Source organism: Centruroides sculpturatus, unplaced genomic scaffold, assembly GCF_000671375.1.
Source record: "Centruroides sculpturatus isolate CEXI.00-Female unplaced genomic scaffold, Cexi_2.0 scaffold1303, whole genome shotgun sequence".
In the NCBI taxonomy this organism is placed as follows: Eukaryota; Metazoa; Arthropoda; class Arachnida; order Scorpiones; family Buthidae; genus Centruroides; species Centruroides sculpturatus.
In genome coordinates, this window is record NW_019385530.1 from 93376 (window position 1) to 117798 (window position 24423).

Below are 24423 nucleotides of genomic sequence, written 5' to 3' on the forward strand. Positions count from 1 at the left end.
TTATTTAAATAATTTCAAAACATTGAAATTATTTAAATAACTGAGCATACTGCACCACTAAGGAGGACAAAAAAAGGGGCTTGTTCCTTTCCTGAAAACAAAAATCACTTTGGTGGAACTGATTATGATAATTAAGGACAAGCTGCCATTAATTTTTTTTTATTAATAAGGTTTTAGTACTGTGAGCAATGGAATTATCCTTATTATTTTACACTAGTTTAAATATCACTGAAAATAAAATCTTAACTTCAAATTAATATTCTAAAAATTCATGAAAAATATAAGTAAATAGTCTTTGTTCAAATGTTGTGATGAATGAGATAATAATTGTTTTATTTGTCTGTGCTAATCTTTCTGAATTAATTCTTCTGGACTATATTCTAGAAATACTTTTATTTTTGAAATAACTCTCAATATTTTCTTTTTTAAATATCTATAAAGTACTGTTAGAAATAAATATATATTTTTTCTTATATCTGTAAATGTTATTTATATTTTGTTTCAATTTTACTCTTATTCATGTATAAATATTTACAGATACTTAAAATGAATGATGAAATAGACCCAATTTTATTGGATTTTCTTCTGAGATTTCCATCAGTTCCAAATTCTATTAGTCCTGTTCAGTTTCTTTCAAATTATAGCTGGGGAGCTATTAAAGTAAGTATAATTATTTATTTTTTTTATTAGTTGTTGTTTGAATATTATATAAAGTATTAATGAAGTATTCACTAAAATAAAAATAGTTTTAATTAATAATACCATAATAATTTGAAATTGCTGAATATATTCATATACTAATATCTTTGCCTTCAAAGAAAATGTTTAAGATTATATAATTTTTTAACTTTTTAGCTATTATTGATATGACAAAGTACAATTACAAAATACAATTCTAAAATAATTCTGATATCAGATAAATATGATCATAATTTAATAGCAAATATATTCTATTTCTGAGACAAAGAAATACTTTGATGTTTTTTAACATTAAGAAAAATCATGCACAACTGGTTTTATCTAGCACAACATTATGTTGCCTTAGCATTTGTCATCTCTAAAAGGAGAACCTACATTCTCTTCCAATAATTGTGCATTTTGAGTGCTTTGACATGAAATCTGAACTCTAAACCTATCTAGTGCACCAGTAACCCTCTCCCAAGGACAAGCACAAAATGCTGGTTTATTTGATTTGCTGGCAAACTAGTTGCTGGGCTAAAAGAATTTCACTGTACATTGTATTTAATTAAAATTAGTTAATTGAATTAGTAATAAAATAATTAATTTATTTATAAAAAAAATTATCATCATGATTTTATTTGTCGTAGGTACTTTCAAGTATGGATCAATTCAGAAATCTTGATAAAGAAATTGAAGGCTCTGCAAAACGTTGGTATAAATTTGTAGATAGTGAAGCACCAGAGAAAGAAAAATTTCCTCAAGAATGGAAGAACAAAATAGCATTAGAGAGATTATGTATGATGAGATGTCTCAGACCAGATAGAATGGTTTATGCAATTCTGTAAGATACTTTTCACAAAATTTTTGTCTTATTATGATATAAAATTTTATTAGGAATTTTTTAAATCTTATATTAAATTATGAGGGCGTTTTTTTTTCCAACCTCCAATGGTCCATAAAACAAAGACAATTGTAAATAACAAAATGAATTTATTACCAAAAGTTAGGTACAAACATGAGTACTTTTTGACATAATCATCGTGAAGATTGAGGCATTCATCATATCTGTGGACGAGCTTTGCAATTCCTCTTCATAGAAAGTTGCCGCCAGTGGTTTTAGATGGGCTTTTATGTTGTTTTGAAGATCATTAGTCTCAAACTTCTGCCCTACTAGCCAAGTTTTCAGTTCAGGAAAGAGGTGGAAGTCTTCACATATTAAAGGTGTGTGAAGACATCCACCTTTCAGACTTCCACTCAGCTTGAAACTTTTTAAACACCCAGCATATAGCACCAATTTAGTGCTGAGTGGCTTCCACCTCTTTCCTGAACTGAACGTGGTCAGGAAGGCAGAGGTTCAAGACTAATTACAATCTTCAAAACAGCGTTAAAGCCCATCTCAAGTCACTGGCAGCAACATTTTATGAAGAGGGGATTGCAAAGCTTGTCCATAGATATGATGAATGTCTCAATCTTCACGGTGATTATGTCAAAAAGTAAACATGCTTGTACCTAACTTTTGGTAATAAATTCATTTTGTTATTTATGTGAGGCCCCGGAAATAGCCCCCAAAGAAAGGGATATGTAAAATTTTGTTAAGTTAAACTGTCAAGAAAACAAATTATATAAGTGTCAAGTCAGTGACACCAGACTTTGACGTCAANTTAAATTATACATGTAAAGTCTAAATGTGAGGTTGAATGATTAGAGATTTGATTTCAGGTTTGACAGAGGGGTGTGAGGTTGCCAACAGGGGGAAAGGGAGAAGTCAAAATAAATGAGGGAAATAAGGGACAGTAGGTGGGTGATGGTGGATGTACTAGGTAAAATACTTTTAAAAAATGTTGAGAAATGCAATACACTGAAAATTAAGGAACCAAACATTTTCCTTTCCTTAGAAGCAGAACTGATAAAAGGGAAGTTGCAAAGTTAATTAAAAAGAACACAAACTTTTTTTTAACTCAGAGGGAGTTAAACTCAATTATCAGTTATTTAAATAATTTCAAAACATTGAAATTATTTAAATAACTGAGCATACTGCACCACTAAGGAGGACAAAAAAAGGGGCTTGTTCCTTTCCTGAAGACAAAAATCACTTTGGTGGAACTGATTATGATAATTAAGGACAAGCTGCCATTAATTTTTTTTTATTAATAAGATTTTAGTACTGTGAGCAATGGAATTATCCTTATTATTTTACACTAGTTTAAATATCACTGAAAATAAAATCTTAACTTCAAATTAATATTCTAAAAATTCATGAAAAATATAAGTAAATAGTCTTTGTTCAAATGTTGTGATGAATCAGATAATAATTGTTTTATTTGTCTGTGCTAATCTTTCTGAATTAATTCTTCTGGACTATATTCTAGAAATACTTTTATTTTTGAAATAACTCTCAATATTTTCTTTTTTAAATATCTATAAAGTACTGTTAGAAATAAATATATATTTTTTCTTATATCTGTAAATGTTATTTATATTTTGTTTCAATTTTACTCTTATTCATGTATAAATATTTACAGATACTTAAAATGAATGATGAAATAGACCCAATTTTATTGGATTTTCTTCTGAGATTTCCATCAGTTCCAAATTCTATTAGTCCTGTTCAGTTTCTTTCAAATTATAGCTGGGGAGCTATTAAAGTAAGTATAATTATTTATTTTTTTTATTAGTTGTTGTTTGAATATTATATAAAGTATTAATGAAGTATTCACTAAAATAAAAATAGTTTTAATTAATAATACCATAATAATTTGAAATTGCTGAATATATTCATATACTAATATCTTTGCCTTCAAAGAAAATGTTTAAGATTATATAATTTTTTAACTTTTTAGCTATTATTGATATGACAAAGTACAATTACAAAATACAATTCTAAAATAATTTTGATATCAGATAAATATGATCATAATTTAATAGCAAATATATTCTATTTCTGAGACAAAGAAATACTTTGATGTTTTTTAACATTAAGAAAAATCATGCACAACTGGTTTTATCTAGCACAACATTATGTTGCCTTAGCATTTGTCATCTCTAAAAGGAGAACCTACATTCTCTTCCAATAATTGTGCATTTTGAGTGCTTTGACATGAAATCTGAACTCTAAACCTATCTAGTGCACCAGTAACCCTCTCCCAAGGACAAGCACAAAATGCTGGTTTATTTGATTTGCTGGCAAACTAGTTGCTGGGCTAAAAGAATTTCACTGTACATTGTATTTAATTAAAATTAGTTAATTGAATTAGTAATAAAATAATTAATTTATTTATAAAAAAAATTATCATCATGATTTTATTTGTCGTAGGTACTTTCAAGTATGGATCAATTCAGAAATCTTGATAAAGAAATTGAAGGCTCTGCAAAACGTTGGTATAAATTTGTAGATAGTGAAGCACCAGAGAAAGAAAAATTTCCTCAAGAATGGAAGAACAAAATAGCATTAGAGAGATTATGTATGATGAGATGTCTCAGACCAGATAGAATGGTTTATGCAATTCTGTAAGATACTTTTCACAAAATTTTTGTCTTATTATGATATAAAATTTTATTAGGAATTTTTTAAATCTTATATTAAATTATGAGGGCGTTTTTTTTTCCAACCTCCAATGGTCCATAAAACAAAGACAATTGTAAATAACAAAATGAATTTATTACCAAAAGTTAGGTACAAACATGAGTACTTTTTGACATAATCATCGTGAAGATTGAGGCATTCATCATATCTGTGGACGAGCTTTGCAATTCCTCTTCATAGAAAGTTGCCGCCAGTGGTTTTAGATGGGCTTTTATGTTGTTTTGAAGATCATTAGTCTCAAACTTCTGCCCTACTAGCCAAGTTTTCAGTTCAGGAAAGAGGTGGAAGTCTTCACATATTAAAGGTGTGTGAAGACATCCACCTTTCAGACTTCCGCTCAGCTTGAAACTTTTTAAACACCCAGCATATAGCACCAATTTAGTGCTGAGTGGCTTCCACCTCTTTCCTGAACTGAACGTGGTCAGGAGGGCAGAGGTTCAAGACTAATTACAATCTTCAAAACAGCGTTAAAGCCCATCTCAAGTCACTGGCAGCAACATTTTATGAAGAGGGGATTGCAAAGCTTGTCCATAGATATGATGAATGTCTCAATCTTCACGGTGATTATGTCAAAAAGTAAACATGCTTGTACCTAACTTTTGGTAATAAATTCATTTTGTTATTTATGTGAGGCCCCGGAAATAGCCCCCAAAGAAAGGGATATGTAAAATTTTGTTAAGTTAAACTGTCAAGAAAACAAATTATATAAGTGTCAAGTCGGTGACACCAGACTTTGACGTCAACACTCATAAAGAGTGAGGAAAAAACAAAATTTTAGATATAGAAAAAGAAAATTTAAAATTTAAAAATTTAAGACACAGTTTACAAAGCAAAACAAAACTTGAAAAATATCAGAATGAGCTCGGGTGTCATAGTCAACGATTAAATGCAATCAGAGTCTAAAAGATGGTGTTGGATAAACCATCTCCAGCCGACCTTTTCTGTGAACTATACAAAGTTCCGTTTACACCTGGAGACAGGTGAAAGACCAATTGGAAAGCAATGAGGAAAAGTCTGTCCAATTAACAACGAGTCAATCTCAAAAAACTTATAAAAACACCAATTTCAAGGACAAAAAGAGCTTCCACTAGACTACCTGTTGTGTTCATTTGCCTCCAGCTGTTGTGCTTCCTTTCATCTTTCGTGTACTGTCACTTCAGATCTCGAACTTTTCACTCAACACTGTCACGGGGCCCCTCCAGCGTAGGACCAGATTGGCTCCGAAAACAACTTCCAAAGACAACCCAAAGTTCTGAACTTAAGGACCTTTGCTAAAAAAATATGTAAGCATTTTCAACAAGAATAAACGGTTTCTGTGAAACACTTGTCTTTTGCTGCCTCTTAAAATCACCACCCACATATGTGTAGACCTTAGAGCTATCCCGATGGTAGGGAATAAAATCTCCCCAATCGGCGTTCTTACATTTACACTTGTCTTTGTTTTATGAACTATCGGAGGTTGGAAAAAATCATCCTCGTACTTTATACCATAGATATAAATAATCAGAGATATCAAGATAACAGTCAGATAGAGGCTTCATTAAAGTTATCATAATAAAAGATCATTTTTTCTGTGAAACATTATTTAAACATTGGCATGCATCTGTTTTCAATAGTAGACTATTCTGTTTTCCTCAAGCACTTCTGGAAAACTAAGTCCACCATCAAGAGACACAGTGTGTCTGATGACACTTGATTTGGTTGTCTGAAAATGCTTGAGGAAAAACTGTTCTTAAAGTGAACTTCAATAGAGCAGATTATTGGGTTGCAATTTGAAAAACTTGGAGACCTATAAATTCCAACTGTCATCTGTCCATTTGTCTTTCCTTAATCTCAAGAATGGAGTTAGATAGATGAAAGATGAGACTAGATATGGAAACTTTAGGGACAGGAGTCCCCAATTAACTATATACAAACTTATAATGTAAACCAAAAGCAAAAAACAATTCAAAAATTTTTCCCTGAAAGGAATTAGATAGATGACAGGTGCAAGGAAGGAAAAGTATGATGTACAGGGGCAAGCCACTACTAATTTATGGTGGAGAACATATATTTTAAATTATATATATTAAAAATTGTAGCCCAGCATTGTGATGATGTCACAATAAATAATTGCTCGTTATTATTGTTGTTATTTTTAAAGAACATGAAGTTGTTTTTCATTATTTTTTAATATAAATATTTTCTAATCTCTGTAATTTAATAGAAAAGTATTATACTTAAAAAATAATTGTTCAGTAATTATTTACTGAAATAAAATATAAAATTTATATCTGAATGTCTTAGTATTATCTTACCTACGATGGAAATATTTTTTTTCTTTAAAGCAGTTTATATTTTAATTTTTTAATTTTATATGCTTGAAATTATAAATAAAAGTAAAATTTTGTTTGTTTGTGACAGTATTATATCTGGGTGAAGTCTTTGTAGACATGTTCGGATGTACAGTGTCTTTGAACTTTTATCTCAACTTTTTCCAAGGAATTTATCTTTCTTGTTATTTATATCTTTCCAATAAACTTGATCCATTATATTTTAAAAAGATTTATAAATGTCTGCAAATTTCTTTAAAATGATTCAAATGACTGAAAAGTTCATTTTATCAAACAAATCTTTGACATCACTACCTATAGACCAATTTGCCACTGAAAACACAACACACTTAACTTCATATTAATTTTCTTCCATTTTGGAAATAACAAATCAATAAAACAATTTAATTATTAAGAGCATGTATGCTAAATTACAATATACAACTCACTAAAATCAGCTCTGATGTCATTACTTTTTAATCAGTGTCTTTTCACTTGAATACTAGTACAGGTAACCCCCGTATAACATGGCACTTCTATAGCACGGATTCACTCTAACATGGTTTGAGAATTGGTACCATCTCCCGTATAACACGGTACTTTTATAGCACCGTGTTATAAAGCACAGTTTGACACAGTTCAAGAAATGGGTAAAACTCTCGTACAACATGAAATGTAATAAATTTTTACATACTTAAGTACTAATAGTTCACGAAAATTATTATTTTCGTGAACTATTAGTACATCAGTGTGTAAATGTTCTTTTCTCGTCTCCATACACATGGTCCTTTGCGAAAATTGTTTCAATTTTGCCATATCTCGACACGTCTTGCTTCTGGTGTTGCCAGATGTTTTTCCCTTATTCCATAAGTGCTTAGCACCATATAAGGAAATTTATAAAGATCTTTTCACTAGAAGCAAGCACAGTGCCGGCCCTAGGCAAGTTTTAGGATGGAGCGCGATCCTATTATGGCGCCTGGAGGTGGAACCCCGCCCATGCACCCGATCCACGCGTGTCTCAACAAATAAGACCATTCACATACTGGCCACACGCTTGCAATTAAAATATCAAAAAGTGAAAAAAATATTTTTTCCTTTAATTTTCTTTACCACTGAGGCGCCCCTAGGACTTAGCACCTGAAGCGGCTGCTCCATTCGCCCTATGGTAGGACCGGCTCTGAGCAAGCAATCTAAAATTACATACACTTTTTGCAAAAGGTAAAGCATGAATCTGAAAATAATGCAGAAAAATGCTCAGAGGATAACGATAACTTGCCAAAAATAAAACGTTCTCGGTTAATAGTGCTTTTAGTGATGACAAAGAAAACATTGTTTAATTTATATTCATCTGTATCACTTAAGAAAATTTTAATAAAGATATTTAACTTAATTATGAAAATATAGTAGCATGTTTTTTAATTTTTGGAACCTAACCGTCCTTTTCGTACTAGTTCTTTGATTCGCATAACATGGCAATTTTTTGGAACGTAACTATCGTGTTATATGGGGTTACCTGTAATTTACTTTATTGCCTCCAACATAAAGCCTGAGGATGCATGAATATTTTGAAAGTATTTAAAAAATCTCATTACTATTATTTCGTATCTACTTTTGATATTTCTTTAAAATATAATCATTGCCTCTCAAATATATCACTTTAAANTCACTTAAGAAAATTTTAATAAAGATATTTAACTTAATTATGAAAATATAGTAGCATGTTTTTTAATTTTTGGAACCTAACCCTCCTTTTTGTACTAGTTCTTTGATTCGCATAACATGGCAATTTTTTGGAACGTAACTATCGTGTTATATGGGGTTACCTGTAATATACTTTATTGCCTCCAACATAAAGCCTGAGGATGCATGAATATTTTGAAAGTATTTAAAAAATCTCATTACTATTATTTCGTATCTACTTTTGATATTTCTTTAAAATATAATCATTGCCTCTCAAATATATCACTTTAAATTGTTTTGTTACAAATTGCTATACTAAGAATTACTTTCATTGTTGTGTGAGAGAAATGTTTTAACTTTTTTAAATATTTCTATAAAATATGATGGAACAAGTCTATGCAAAGATACATAAATAAAACAAATTTTATTTTATTAAGAGAGGACCAAAAGAAAAGTGATGAAATTCATTGACACTGCAACAGAAGCAAGTATTGCTTCTGTTGCAACATATATAGTTACCAACTGTGTGTAATTTTCACATCTGATGTTTTCTTAAAATAACCCAAGCATTTGCCAGGTCTGTCAGCTAATAATATAATATTATACAATTTTTTAATTTTGAAAATGAAAATATATGATATTTACAAGTAAATTTGAATAAACTTTTATTGATAACTGATTGTTTGTCATTGATATTTTAAAGATTATTTATAGAAGAAAAGTTAGGAAACAAATATGTTGAAAGTAGAAACATTGAATTTTCCAAATCATTTGAAGAATCCTCACCTAGCACACCAATTTTTTTTATTTTGTCACCTGGAGTTGACCCATTAAAAGATGTTGAAAATCATGGAGAAAAAATGGGATATACTACAGATAATAAAAATTTTCACAATGTATCTTTGGGCCAAGGTCAAGAAATAGTTGCTGAAAATGCTTTAGATATTGCTAGTCAGAAAGGACATTGGGTTATTTTGCAGGTAATTATTTTTAATATGAGAGAATTTTTTTTGTATTGTAAATGTAAAATTACATTAAACAGTGTATAGTAGACCCCCTATAACACTTGATAATTCTGTTTTATATGAATTCCATGTTGTACAAGTCACTTAGATTTTACAAATATGTGTGCCGGGCTGTGAACGGTCACATATTTGTAAAATATAAGTGACTCGTACAACATGGAATTCATATAACACAGAATTATCAACAGTGTTATAGGGGAGTCTACTGTAATAGCTAGAAATGTACTAAATATATTAACTTTTTATATAAAATTTTGTTTACATTTTACTTTTGATTTTGAATAAACTGAATAGATATAATTAATTTTATTAGAATTTTATAATACATTATCTAAATAATATAAAAATCATAAATTCTTTTTAGAACTTTAAAAAAGACATATAAAAATATTATTTTAATGATTATGCTAAGAGCAACACTAATGTATTTTTCTTATAGAAGACAAAAAAAACAAACAGAAATAAAACCTCAGATACTTTTTATTTAATTCAGCAAAAGAAAAGTCAAATGATTCAGATAATAAAAGAAGAAAAACATGATGCAGTTACATGTATTAAGTTAGGGTTCTGATAATGTTTTTTTAAAAACTGGGATATTCCCACATTTTTATTATAAAATCTGGGACATTTAAAAAGGACATGTTAAAAATGAAGAAAATCAAAAATAAATCTATTAAATATTTTATATTTCACTTTAAATAATATACTGACATAACAATAATTAACATAATGTGTGTATTGTTTTTATTTTTTTAAAGTTGAATTTTTTTGAAAAAACAATTATACTGCAAAAAAATATTCACAAACATACTTAATTAGAAAAGTTGCAGCTTTAAAATATACATAATAGTTTTATATTTTAGATTCATTAGAATATTTATCAGATTTATAGACCTATTCAAGAAGTATTTTTTCTTTTGATATTTGGACATAGAACTCAGCACAAGAGAAATCCTTAAAATGGGTCTTTAAAATGGTTAAAGCCTTCACTGTCTCAATTTAAGTCTGTTTTTTCTTGGTTTGTCCACAATGTATTTATTAATGAAAAACACATTCAACAGCTGCATTGGATTCTGGCAGTACCAAACAAAAACTAACTAGGCATTCTATGTTATCAACATTTATATCCTGCTTTGTAAAATAAGAAATATATCACACCATTTTTCACTGACACTTTGATCTTTCAGTTCACTCTGTACTTCAAATTTGCTTTTACAATATTTTTTCACACATGCAAACTCATTAAATAAGTCTCTTCATTCACAGTAAAATTTGGTGACACTTTCCTCATGAAATATGTAGCTTTCTTGTATGCTACATATTCATAAAATATCTGGCTTTCTTACTGTATATTCTTCCAAGTCATGGGCTCCTTCTCTACAAATTGACCCAATCCTTAGACTGGAGAGGAATGAGAAATAGTGTATACTACTACTGGAGTATTCAATGCAAGTGTCATAGAAATCTACTGCATAATTTTCAACTTTTATGTGCCCTTCTTTTCTAATTCTTGCAACTGATTTCTTACAGTAGTAATAAGAAACTTTTCTGCCTTCCTGCAACTTAACTTTTCCACAAGTTTGTTTATTTCATCCTTCACTTCCATTGTTGTTATTTCTTGCTTTTCAACATATTTGATGTTATCAGAAACGGTTTTTAACTGGCTAGCAAGGAAATGTAGAAGTATAAGTGAAAGTGAATTCTCAAACAAATTATTTCGACTGGTAGGACATTTTTTTTAGTTATTTGTCGAAACTGTGTCTTCTTTTTCTTGTTTCTTCTGATTCTATGTCACGACTTGGTGCATTTATCGACACTTGGCACAATACTGATACGGACTGATACCGTATACTATCGATGTAACAGACTGAAGAGGGGCGGAAGCCCGAAACGCGTTTCTGTATGAATTAAAATGTATGTATTGTGCCAAGTGTCGATAAATGCACCATGTCGTGACATGGTAGGACATTTGTCAATGGAAAGGATATATGACTTCAATGCTGGGAAAAGGTCAATGACACACTCGATTGCAGGAAAGAAAGAGGGTCTACTTGTCTTGCTGTTACCTAAAACAGTTTTATACTCTGTGTTGGTGAATTTTCAAAATAATTGGAGTTCCTCAGCTCATACATATAAATGTGGACATGTTGGTAAATCTTGTTAACTATTAATTCAAGATCTATAGGTAGGCAATCTGCAGCAATCTACACAGTATTATGTATCACATGGGCAGGACAACCAATGCCAATTAAATTATTGGTAGTGTTTTCTTGCATTTTGAAGTACAAATTATTCTTTTCCTTTCTCTTCTTTCCACCAAAGTTCATATATGTTTTATCTGCTGATATAAATATAACCTTTTCTAGATCAAACTTCTCTAACACTTCCGACACAAGAAAATAACAGTTCTTAATTAAATAACTCTAACACCTTCACCTTAATTCCTTTTTCTTCATGATATCTTACAACTAGAGGTAGTAACTTTTTGTCCAAGTGGTTAGATGCATCGATTAATACTGATATGAAACAAGCTTCTTCTTTGAGGTCTTCATTAATCTGCTTTATTGCAAATGGTGCAATAACATTAGTGGCTATTGCTTGCACTTTGTTTGCGAACATCTGAATTTATGATTGAAAAGTTTTTTATGGTAGCAGTTGTGCAGTCTATGGCTCATAACCACAGCTTTAAGTCTATGGACTTAAAGCTGTGGTTATGAGCTGCCATGTGATAAGCAAAGGTTGCCTCCTGTGCTGCCAGTGATAACTGTTTATCGATTTCACTTCAGGTTTTCACATTTAAGAAATTACTTATATTACTTATATTAATGGGATTTAATGGAAACGTTACTTTGTACAGAATTTTTTTGTTTTTTCATTTTTATTTGATTGACTATGTCTGACCAACCATCATGTGAAATGAAAAATTTAGTTACAAAATGTACATTACACGTTTTTATCTACACCTTTAATAAAGGGATATTCTCTTCTAATATTATCAATTATACTGCACTTATGTTTCAGCATTATGTGGATGAAAAACAATAAAAATTATAAGAATCTACAAATCTATAAGTAGTATAACATGTTCAAACTGTCGTGTGTGTGTGAACTGTCTGTCCAATCAGACTGTTGGACAGAGTTGTTAGATGGAAACAGAAATAAATTGCCAAAATTGCCAGTGCATCAATTTATAGTCGATGTTCATTCTGTAACACTATGCTAATTCCTTATATCGTCATACCATGTCTACATATGCATTTTATTTCCTGTAAAAAGCAGGACATTTGGGAAAAAATTGTGACATTGGGGCATTTTATCAAAAACTGTAACTGTCCCAGTAAAAATGGGATGAATTGGGACTTGGTATTAAGTATACTTTTGTTTGTACTTATTAAAACTGTTTCATTATAACATAAAGACTAATTAAAGATATTAACTTTTTTAAAATATTCAATAATTTTATGCATTGTTTTATTGGAATATTTAAGAAATTTGAAGATTTTTAAAAACAGTTTGAGGAAAGAAAGAATTTGCCAAAAATATTTAATTCACATTCTGAGAGACTGTGGTTTATCCAAAGAAATAAATAAATAATCTGTTGTTTTTTTTACTTTTTAGACTTACAAGCCACCTACCATGCCAATTGATTGGGAAAAATATTCTTCTTTACCAGTAGATGAAAACAGTTTTCATCATTTTAAAGAATTTGTAAACTGGGAAATAATAAGTCAAAGATCTAATTTAAGTCAGCAATTTATTTATGACTTTGTTGATAAATTAAATTAGAATTATATATGGAAAAATTATAAATTTCCAATTTCATTTATTGAAGAAATATTAAATATGCAAAATGGGATTTAATTTCTCAGTATCAATCATTAAATGATCAATTTATTAATAAATACAGTTACTCTATTGATTGGAAAAAATATTGCAATATCAAAATCTATCAAATACATTCATTAAAAATAACATACAAAAATTAGATATTAAATTAGTCCTAAAATATCAACATTTAACTACAGATACTTTAACTGACTTACAAGATTTATTGGATTGGGAATTAGTTTTAAAATATCAGCAACTCAGTTATTTCTATATATATAACAACACTAATAATCTATTACTCCAGTAATCTATTACTGTTCTTGCAGATATATATCAAGTCTTAGACAAGGTTTTACAGAAATAACTCTTGATTGTAAATCAAATATATTGTATCAAACATTATTCCAAAACCAAAACAAAAAGTTTAAGTGTACTCTATTTTGTATCATACATTATATTTCGCCATAGAAATTTGTAATCCAAATGTATCAAACTTATACTATTTATATTTCAAAGAATGTAGGTACAAATTTCTGAAAACCATATATTCTACAACATATTTCTCATCTTAACGGATATTCTCCAATAATTCAATAGAGCATTTTTATACTGCATTATTTTAAACAAAGTACAACTGAAACCAGAAGTAAATTCAAAGATATATAGTAAATCTAGTAATGATACAAAGTGTATATGAACAAACTTTTTGATTCAATGGTTACAGTTTTAAAATATAATAAGCAAAATTTATTCAAATTATATTATAATTTTTTTTTTCTTAGAATATTCATCTAGTTCAAAAGTGGTTACCCAACCTTGAAAAAAAATTAGAACAATATTTTGAAGATAGTCATCCAAATTTCCGTGTATTTATGAGTGCAGAGCCTGCAGAAAGTCCAGAAACACATATTATTCCCCATGGAATTTTAGAATCAGCAATTAAAATTACTAATGAGCCTCCTAGAGGAATGCTTGCAAATCTACACAGAGCTTTTGATAATTTTGATCAGGTAATTTTAAAATTAAACTTTGTATTTTGAATGTCATTCTTCTAAACAATGAAAAACTTTATAATATTCAATAGTTGGAATTACATTCTTAGAATAATATATTAAATTCATTATTATTATTAAATCTTAACATTTTACTATTTATTTAAATCCTTGAAATATTAACTAATATTTTTACATTACTATTGCTTCTTATGTTGCAAATACCATGCTCAGCTAATACTGGTGCCAAGTGCTATGCCAGACTAAAATCAAGGCATAGCTACCCAACAACATTAAGCTTCTGTGTAATTGGTTTGTGTGTCCACATCTAGAAATTTCTTAATGTGTTCAATATTGAAGTTTTCTGTAGTGTCATGTAAGTGTTTTAATTAAGGTTTAAAGTTTCTAGACTTTTGTATAATGTGTGTTATGACACCAGAGGAAGAAAGGACAGTAAGCACAACACACTATGCATTCTCCACAGTTTCTTTATTTCTTGAGTAAGTGGAGTGCACTTGTTGATTTTTTCAGTGTGAGCCTTTTTCATGTGTGAGGGGGCTGAGGGAAAGAAATTTTAAAATGAAAAATAGCAAATATATGTGATATCATTATTGTTTCCATTGCCATCTGGACTGCTGAGCGGTAACAGTCAGTCAATGTCATGTGGGAGTGGTTGAGTCAGAGATCAATGCCTCATTTACAAACAACACAACCCATTTATTAGACAATTTAACTCACAAAAAGTTTATAGTCACAAAGGGTTTAAGTCTTTGTATACTTCAGTGCATAGTCTTCAAAGAAGAAGAGAAAAGTCCAGTGATGAAGGTGGTTTCCATTCGCTGACTGGATGTTGCATTCTAAGTCCAGTTGTTGAACAGGAAACAATGTCTGAAGAATGCAGATTGGAATGCCCAAAGTTTCTCTCAACAAAGGTCTATAACTTTTGGAGGATAAATTGGCAAAGGATGAAGATGGAACCTTGCAGGAAGCACCCCAATGAGGGACACAGCCTCACAGGTTGCTACAGCAAAGAACGAAGTGTCCTTTAGCCTGGGCTTAAATACCTTTTTGTCTCACAAATAATCACTTTATTGGTTATTAATTCCCTTTCTCGGTCACAGATTGGTCTTTCTCTGTTACCAGGTGAAATTAGACCAGATCAGTTCCCGAGAAGGATGATTGTTTATGAATACAATTCGACACCGTCTTTCATTCAGTGTTGAACGAACCTTGTACCTTAACTAGCATTTCCTTTTTTGTTTGTCTTGTCTTTAAAAAATTTTAAATAAAAAATTTAATTTACTAATTTTTCTCTTTTTTGTGGGGTTTTAATATTAAAATAATTTTGTTTTTTCCCTTTTTCCTTTATAATTTAATTCCCTTAATTTTAATTAATCACGAAGATCAAGATTTGTTTTTGTTTCGGTTTTTGGTTAAAAGAATGTTTTTCATCCCAGTCCAGGGCCTTGCACATGTTATGAGTGTTTGGAGCAGAAATGTCTATTATATAAGCAATCTTATTACAGTTGTCAACAAAAGTGATGTCTATTATGATGAATTCTTTTATCTGTGATTATGGCTCTATCATAGTATATTTTGTGTCATTATCTAATATAGACTGTGGAGTATATTTGTAGTATGAAACCTGGATGTTTAGTAAACTGTGTTTATGTGCAAGCTATTTGTATATTATACAGTGGTATCTCAGGATACGAATGCCCCAGCATACGAAATTTTCAGGATATGACATGAAATTCGAACATATTTTTGCTCCACGATACGAACAAAAACTCATCATGCGACATTACATTAGTTTGCAGGGCCATTTTTTATTTACTTCTGTTCGTCTGTCTCAGTCCGCGTGTTTGCTTCGTCATGGAAGGATCTCGCTCGATAAAGGAAATCTCGAGGTATTATCAGAAAGTGACTGATTTTATTGAAAAGAAACATCCCGAAAAGGTTCACACTGGCCGTATTGCTGCTCGGAGTAATGACATTTGCCTAAGTCATTTTAGAAACATTTTAAAAAGTAGGCAAAGCCAAACCTCTTTGGATAGATATTTTACCAAGCGACCTCTATCCAGTGAAAGTGCTGGTGGAAGTGAAGGAAAGAAAGCAAAAAGCAGTGAATAAAAATTTAAAAATATATATATAAAACAACACTAATTTTTTTAATCTTTTCTAAGTTATTTTTAAGTTATTGTTACATTATGTTATGTAAGTTAAGTTTTAGTATCATTTCCCTTCTCCCTCTCTTCCGCCACCAGTTTACACCTCCACCGTCGTCTATCCTCAAAGGTAAAGTGCAAATAAAACTACATTTGTTTTTAATCAATTATTATTCTATTACGGTTATTTATACATTTACAACCACAAAATGCATTTTTCAGTGTTTTCCTTACTATAGTTATTATTTTTTTAATGTATTACTTAGCTTTAATTTGAGTGTGTTTTTCGTATTGGAACGAATTATTTGGTTTTACATGTAAACGTATGGGAAAAAATGATTCACCTTACGACATTTTCATGATACGATCTCAGTGTCGGAACGGATTAATTTCGTATCCTGAGGTACCACTGTATTTACTATTTGATTATGCCTATGTAAATAGTCTGTGCTAAGAGCTTGCAACTAAAGAACTTGCAACTATGTTGTATTATTTCTGGCAGAATTGGACATTTTCTGCAAGAGTCATTTGTGAGTGATGTATCCTTCAGAATATGTTTTTTGTAGTTTTTAGTGTTTATGATCAGATCTTGAATGGTAACCGTGAACTCTTTGGTCTCTCCAAACAGGCACCCCTAGCCAGCCAATAGTGTGATGCAGTTTGGTCAACATAGTCCTGAGCTAGGTCATAGGCATGCCTGACAAGAAGTGTGTTTTGGGTCCATGACTGCTTAATGGTGTCTATGTTATTTATTTATTGATTTATATCCAGGTGGACAGAGTGTAAGTTTAACAATGTGTTGGTACTATCAAGAAACATCAAGCTTTATGAAATCTTGATGTTTCAAGATTTCATAAAGCTTGATGTTTCTTGATCAAGCTTAATCAAGCTCAAGGTTAATCAAGAAACATCAAGCTTTATGAAATCTTGATGTTTCTTGATTTTTGTGGAAAAACTCCTGCAGTATCAGAATTTGTTTGTAGTGGAGGTTAATTATATTAATCAGTGGTTAATTATATTAATAACCAGTGGAGGTTAATTATATTAATAGTGGAGGTTTTACATTAATCAGGCCATGGCCACCCTTTTTATGAGGAAGAAGGTGGCCATGACCTTCTTTAGTCTTTCTTAGATTTATGCTTAGTAAGTGTTGTCTGTGTTTTCTTTTGGAGTTGCTTGAGATCTGTGCATGTTCAGTGTATAACTTCAAAAGAATAAGTGAGTACAAGGACAACATATGTATTAATTGTTTTAATTGCATATTTTGCAAAAAATATTTTTAAAAATAAATTCAGAATGAAATATATGTATTAAAATTACATAAACAAACAACATTGAAGACTTAAAAAACTTTCAAAGTCTTCTAAACATCTAATCAAAATATCCTTTCACAATCACTGGAACACAATCAACACTGATGGGGTCGACCTTCCTTTATAGGTTCTTCTCCACCTATATTTATGTAAATTGTTTAAAAATTCCATAAATTTTGTTACAATTATAGATTTTGATACAACACTTGTATATATCTAAATATATAAAATTACTTGTCCTGACTGACTGACTGACTGACTGACTGACTGACTGAATGATTGATTCATCATTGCCCAGAGCAAACCGCAGAACCTAAAGAGGTGAAATTTTGTACACAGTTGGTATGTCATGAAAACACACACTAAGAAAGGATTTTTCGAAATTTCCCCATGGGGAGAGAGGAAGAGGATTAAGGCTTAACCTGAAGAATGGCTTCTACTGTACTATTTTAGATGCAATTTTTTGTTTTCAACTACATTGAGTACTTAGATGTATTAAATTGATAACATTTCAGACATTGTTATAAATATTTTTATATATTTTGATTTTTTAACCAAATGTTCGAACCGTTTTAAATTTGAATTTGTTATTGCATATTGGTTCGATTATAGAATGATTGTAAATGTTCCAGAAAATTGATCAAATTGAAAACAGTTCATTTGATTCTCGGCAATTCTCATCATTCTAGCGGTAGGTGTTATATAACAATTACTATGGTTGTTGAAATACTGAATATAAATGGGGTTTGCTTGAAAATCTGCACGGGCAAAGTCGTGATAACAGCTAGTACTGTATATATTTTGATTAAGAGATGTTATGCTCTTAATGTCTCTAAAGAGATGTTTTTAATTTAAATATAGCTGTGAATATATTGTCATTGTAAAATATTTAGTAGTAAATAAAAATTTTTTATTTATGATGAAAGTATCAAGTAACTAATTGAAAAATTAGAATATTCAATATGACTAATATTTTGCATCATTAACTTTTATAAATACTTACTTACTGAGACTATCAAAGACATGAAATATTTCTATTAAATTAGTAATTAGTTTCAAATGAACAATATTGAAATATTGAATTCATTTAAATTTTGTAATAATCCATGCTTTTTAAATGAGTATAAAATCTAGGGAATTATGTTGAGTGATAATGAATTGAAAATATAATTAATGAAAAATTTAATCATATATAAAATTGAGATTATTATTTTTTTCAGGATGTTTTAGAATCATGTTCTAAAGAAATGGAATTCAAAAGTATTTTATTTTCATTGTGTTATTTCCATGCAGTAGTTGCAGAAAGACGTAAATTTGGACCTCAAGGATGGAACAAAATTTATCCATTTAATTTTGGTGATCTAATTATAAGGTATTATAATTTATAACATTTATGTAAATAAATCAGAAAGTATATTTACAAATTGTTTTACTTAATTATTTTAAGTAATATACTAAACTTATTGATACATTGCTCCATGATCCATCTTCAGAAATATTGACTTACCAAGTATAATTTTTGATTGTTGGATAGTTTTTAATATTATCAGTTTAATATAAATATTTAAATGGCAGACTTTACTTTTAAATATACACATAAAAAAAGCATAACTGCACTAGTTAAGTATAATGATTTGTTTGGAAAACAGATCTTATGTAGTTAATGCTGATACATTGCCTACAGTGAAAAATGTTCAAGAGACTAACAAGAAAAAGCTTGATATTTATAATGTTAATGGTAATTCTTCTCTAATTTAATAAACATATTTCTCTTGGTAATGAAAAAAATAGTATACTTTTGTTAACTTTTGGAACCTAACTCCCATGATTTGTATCAGTTCTTTGTTTTGTATAACATAGATTTGCATAACATGGAACTTTTTCAGAATATAACTACAGTGATACCTCGGGTTTTTGCTGATAATCTTTCCAAAAATAATTGACGAAATCCAAAAACCAATGAAAACTGAGGCAATTATTTCCATATGAATCAATGTAAATCTAATTAATTCATTCTAGATACTCCAAAATCCATACCAAAAACACATTTTATAGAGAATAAATATAGTGTTTAATACTAAAAACGATAAGAAATTAATATAATAGTTTTCATTGATCCAAATTAATAATAACTGTTTGACATCTTCAATTGTTTGCGAGCTTTGTTCCGTTATCACATTCATGCATATAAGTTCCATTGAAGCAAAAGAGGAGGATAATGTAGTGAAAGACATTATCCTCCTCTTTTGCTTCAATGGAACTTATCTTGAATGGCATCTTCCCATATATGTGGTATATTTCAGCAATCTTAATGCCACTTGTATTTTTCAATGATTTCCTTCTTCAACTCAATCATGTTCCTGGCCTTCTTCAAAGGGCTGCTGGCTTTGGAAACTTTCTTTAGTCCCATTATGGAACTAAAAGGATAGGAAAGCAATTGAATTGCTTGGCTAGATGTGTTCCAGGATATCAAGTGTACTCTAATTACTGTCAGCAAAATTAATCATTTGGCATTGGAGAGTAACAACAGCTTTGCCCTTTCCTGGGTTAGAGGGCACCAGGGCCTGCTTGGGAATGACAGAGCAGATGCTCTGGCCAGGCAGGCTGCTGAGGACAGTAAAGGTGTTTATGCTCACAATGCAATAACAAAGAGTAGTGCTAGAGCTATTTTCAGGAGAGTGTAACTGCACTTGGGAACATAACTGGAACAATGAAAACACAGATGCAATTACTCCCCTTTTTTCCCCAGGTATCTTCAATAACATAGGACAAAATAGACGTTTCTTCACCCATGAGGAAGCCCAGTTTCTGACTGGGCATGGGTCATTTGCCAGCTACCTGCGAAGATTCAAAATTCAGGAAGAAGGTACCTGCACCATTTGCAATATGGAGGATGGGCCACTGCACTACATCTACCAGTGACTGAAAGTAATAGGTTGAAGCTCCAACTTCTTACTGGTGTGGCTGGCATACACTGGCCTTGCCCTACACATGAGTTGATAAAAAATGACACTTTGTTTCAGGAGCTCAAAAGCCTCATCAAAGACTATTTTAAGCATATGAGCAATAATAGAAGGCCTCCATAAAGGTGTTGTGTTTTCTAGCCTCATCACATTGTCAAAAGTATATATGTAATCTATATGTTTTGTAATTGCTACCTTTGCCTATATGTGTATATATTTATTCTGTCATATCGATAGCCATGTGTGTTATTCTTTGTCCTAATGTCATTCCACTAATTAATTCAGAAAATTATTATTGTATTTCTATGCTTATTGTATTTACTCCTAGGTTATGTAGCTTATAATGTGCCTTGTCATGTACCTCATCTGTTAATTATGTTTTATTTTACAATTCACCGCACTCATTATTTTGGTAAATCTACCTCTCCTGTGTAAGTATATTCTATTTTGCTAGTATCAGTTGTGTATATAGTGCACTGTAATGATTCCTGTATATATTTTCTATTTTATAATTGTATGTATGTATGAATCAGTAATTATGTAACCCTTCCGTCTTATTACCTCATTTATAGTTGTATTTTAACCTTTATTTAAAAGACCTCTGTGGAGCAGAGGTCTTTTAAATAAAGGTATTATGAAAATGAAACAAAATGAAAAAAATGAAAAATGGTTAGATGTGTGGGGTAATGCTCACACAACGAGAAACAACACCACACTAACAGGAAAATGTGTGGGTTGCCCTTTGTTTTTGCAAAATTAGCAGTGAGGTCACATGGGCATACCAATGAAATCTGAGGCAACTGAGACAAATTTTTTGCAAAAAAATTGACAAAAACCAAAACCAACAATAACCGAAGTATTACTGTACTGTTTTATACAAGGGATACCTGTATATAAAAATGAAGCTTGGATAAAGTTTAAAACTAGAACTTTTAATATTAATTAATTTAGTTTTATATTAATTTAGTTTATTACATTAATTTTGTAAGATATTTACATTAATAAGTAGTATATTATTAATTCACAACTTTTATCTATCTATTAATTTTTTTTTAAATAAACTTTATTCATTCCAAAAAATTTTAACATTTCCAATATTATTTATACATCATATCAATTTACTTTAAGTAAGTATTGCTAATTCTAATAAATTTAAAATTTAAAGATAATTCTTGTAATAGAAGTTTTATAATTAATATTATCAGCTAAATATTACAAAGAGAATAATTTTAATTATATTACAGTAGAGCATCGATTATCCGACCCCCGATTAACCGTTACATCGGTTAACCGACTGTTCTAGTTGGCAAATTTCAAATGTCCGCTAGTGATGTGGCACTACAATATTTGGCTATGTCTTGGCTACTTCCCCTTCTGAGCCGCGCTCGAGTGTGACTGGAGCAAGTTTTATAGCGTTACGTAAAAAACGGTCGTTAAGGCTACTTTTGAAAAAAATTTTTTTTTTGAATTTTTGGAATGTTTTTTAGGTCCCCAAATTTTTTCAGAATTTTTGGCCGCGCGAAAAAATTTTATCGCGATTTTAATCAACCTATAATGACACGCGCTTCACGCTTTATTGCTTTTTAATGTTTTTTAATGGGAGTTTTTTATCAAAGTTAATTAATCGTTCTAAAGTTGTAGTGCACCGATTTTCCTTCGGTAAAGTTATTTAAAGCTGCTTTCTGATGTCAAAAACGACCTCCGATAGTTTTTTAATTTTTTTAATTAATAGATTTTATTATATATATGTTTAATTAATTAGGGGGGTCGGAATCGCAATAAAAATTATAATTTTTTAAAAATATTTAAAAATATACGCGAATTTCGAATTCACCCTACTTTAAACCCTTGTCCTCCCGCGACGTCTATGAGAATGCCCCGGAAATCCGACTCCAGCTGTGATCAAGGTCATCCAGATGTGTAAACAATAACTCATTGGTGTTAAATTTCACAGAAAGGCGAGACAAAGGAACTTAAATGATGAAGCTTTTCAACCAAAATTAACGCATTTCTTTCGTTTTTTTTCAGTTTTAAGTATTTTTTATGTTTAATTAAAAAAATTTTTTAAAAAGTGGACAAAAAGGGGTTAATATTATTTTTGTTAAATTTTTGCATGCTTTAGCTGGCAACATGGCTGGACCATTAAAAGGGCGGCCAGTATTTAAACAAGACTTAATTTTTTAATTATGAGTGGTTGTTCGTTTTGTGAGCAATAAAATAATTTTAAAATAATTTTTAACAATACGATAGCGACAATTATTATTTTAAAAAAAATTTGTTAGGCTTAACATCGATGAAAATTCAATGCGAAGTTGGTTAATAGCGATATACTAATATACTAATTACATGGGATGTACTAATATACTATACTACATAGTAATAATGTATTTTTTTCATTATTTTCGGTTATCCGATTTTTCAGTTATCCGACCAACCTGAGTCCCCAATTGAGTCGGATAATCGATGCTCTACTGTATTTTATTAAGACCTATAGAATAATACAATCATCATAATGTATGCTTTGAGAATATAACTTTATAATCTACTTGTAAATTGACATAACAAATTGAAAAGCACTACTACATTATGAACATAGAAACTAATAGCACATAGAAACTGTTCAGTACACAGAATTCATGCGGAGCAATTCTGTTTGCCTGCTATGTGTTGGAAATTGTAGCTTATGCCAATTTTTCTGACTAAAATACTTTAAAAACTTGCATTTTTAAAATGTCAGTTTATTTATACAAAATCATTGGGATCTTCTATGTTATTCTATAGGTTAAGTTTGTTGGCTTTTAATTATTTTATGCTTTGTTTTTATCAAAACTGATTTGATTGAAAGAGTGAAATCAAATATACAAATAATTAATAGTTTGCTTTTCTTTCCAGTGTCAATGTCCTTCAAAATTATCTTGAAAATTCAAGTAAAGTCCCTTGGGAGGATTTACGTTATTTATTTGGTGAAATAATGTATGGAGGTCATATAACTGATGATTGGGATAGAAGATTATGTAAAACATATTTAGAAGAATACATGGCACCTGAATTAGTAAGAAATCCCTTGATCCTATTTAATTTAAATTATTAATTTTTTAAAATTTATTTTATTTTAAATTAAAATCTCCTTAGTTGGATGGAGAATTGATGTTTGCTTCTGGTATTTGTTGTCCTCCAAATCTGGATTACAATGGTTATCATAAATATATTGATGAAACAATATTATCCGAAAGTCCCCATTTATATGGTTTGCATCCAAATGCTGAAATTGGTTTCTTGACCCAAGCTTCAGAAAATTTATTTGGATCTTTATTAGAACTTCAACCTAGAGATATAAATCTTGGAGAAGGAACTACTACTACTCGAGAAGAACGGGTAATTTTTCTTTTTTTTTAAGTCTCGCAAATTTTTTTATACATAATAAATTTCAATGAATTTTCATGTTACCATTATACTGAGTGTACAGGTGACAGAGTTCATGAAAATCATGAGTGAATGTCACAAATTCTTTTTACCATTCCTGACATTGTGTAAGTGATTAATCACTTTCAGTAACTGGAAAAATTTTTTCTGATAATTCATGACATTTATTACCAGAAAAAATTTTTCCAATTTCTGAAAGGGACTAATCACTTACATCAATCAATAAACTTAATGTCAGGTATTTATTTCAAATCCAGATAGAACAGGGATGGCCAACATGTAGACCGCAGTCGACTGGCCGACCGCAAAGGTTTTGAAAGTAGCCCGCGAAGCTAAAGTTGAACAATTTGCTTTCACTTAAATTAATGTTTAAAAATCTTAATTCGATAATTTATTCTTACAATAAAAGACTCTCTGTGCAATGTACCCATACTGTTTGTATTTATTCCAATGAA

At 30.1% G+C, this 24423-nt stretch overlaps 1 protein-coding gene across 2 annotated transcripts in view; it reads left to right on the plus strand.

Moving 5' to 3' along the window:
* The window catches only part of LOC111639864 (dynein beta chain, ciliary-like), a 131210-nt gene that overhangs the window by 93369 nt on the left and 13418 nt on the right, over window positions 1-24423 (plus strand). The window contains exons 26-32 of one of the 2 annotated variants that reach the window (XM_023385813.1): window positions 538-660; window positions 1329-1522; window positions 8960-9236; window positions 13892-14119; window positions 18803-18954; window positions 23438-23597; window positions 23678-23920. In XM_023385813.1, coding sequence (XP_023241581.1) covers window positions 538-660; window positions 1329-1522; window positions 8960-9236; window positions 13892-14119; window positions 18803-18954; window positions 23438-23597; window positions 23678-23920 — 1377 coding nt within the window. Of the gene's footprint in view, window positions 1-537; window positions 661-1328; window positions 1523-8959; window positions 9237-13891; window positions 14120-18802; window positions 18955-23437; window positions 23598-23677; window positions 23921-24423 lie in introns of those variants that run through there. The other variant, XM_023385815.1, reaches the window with a different exon arrangement.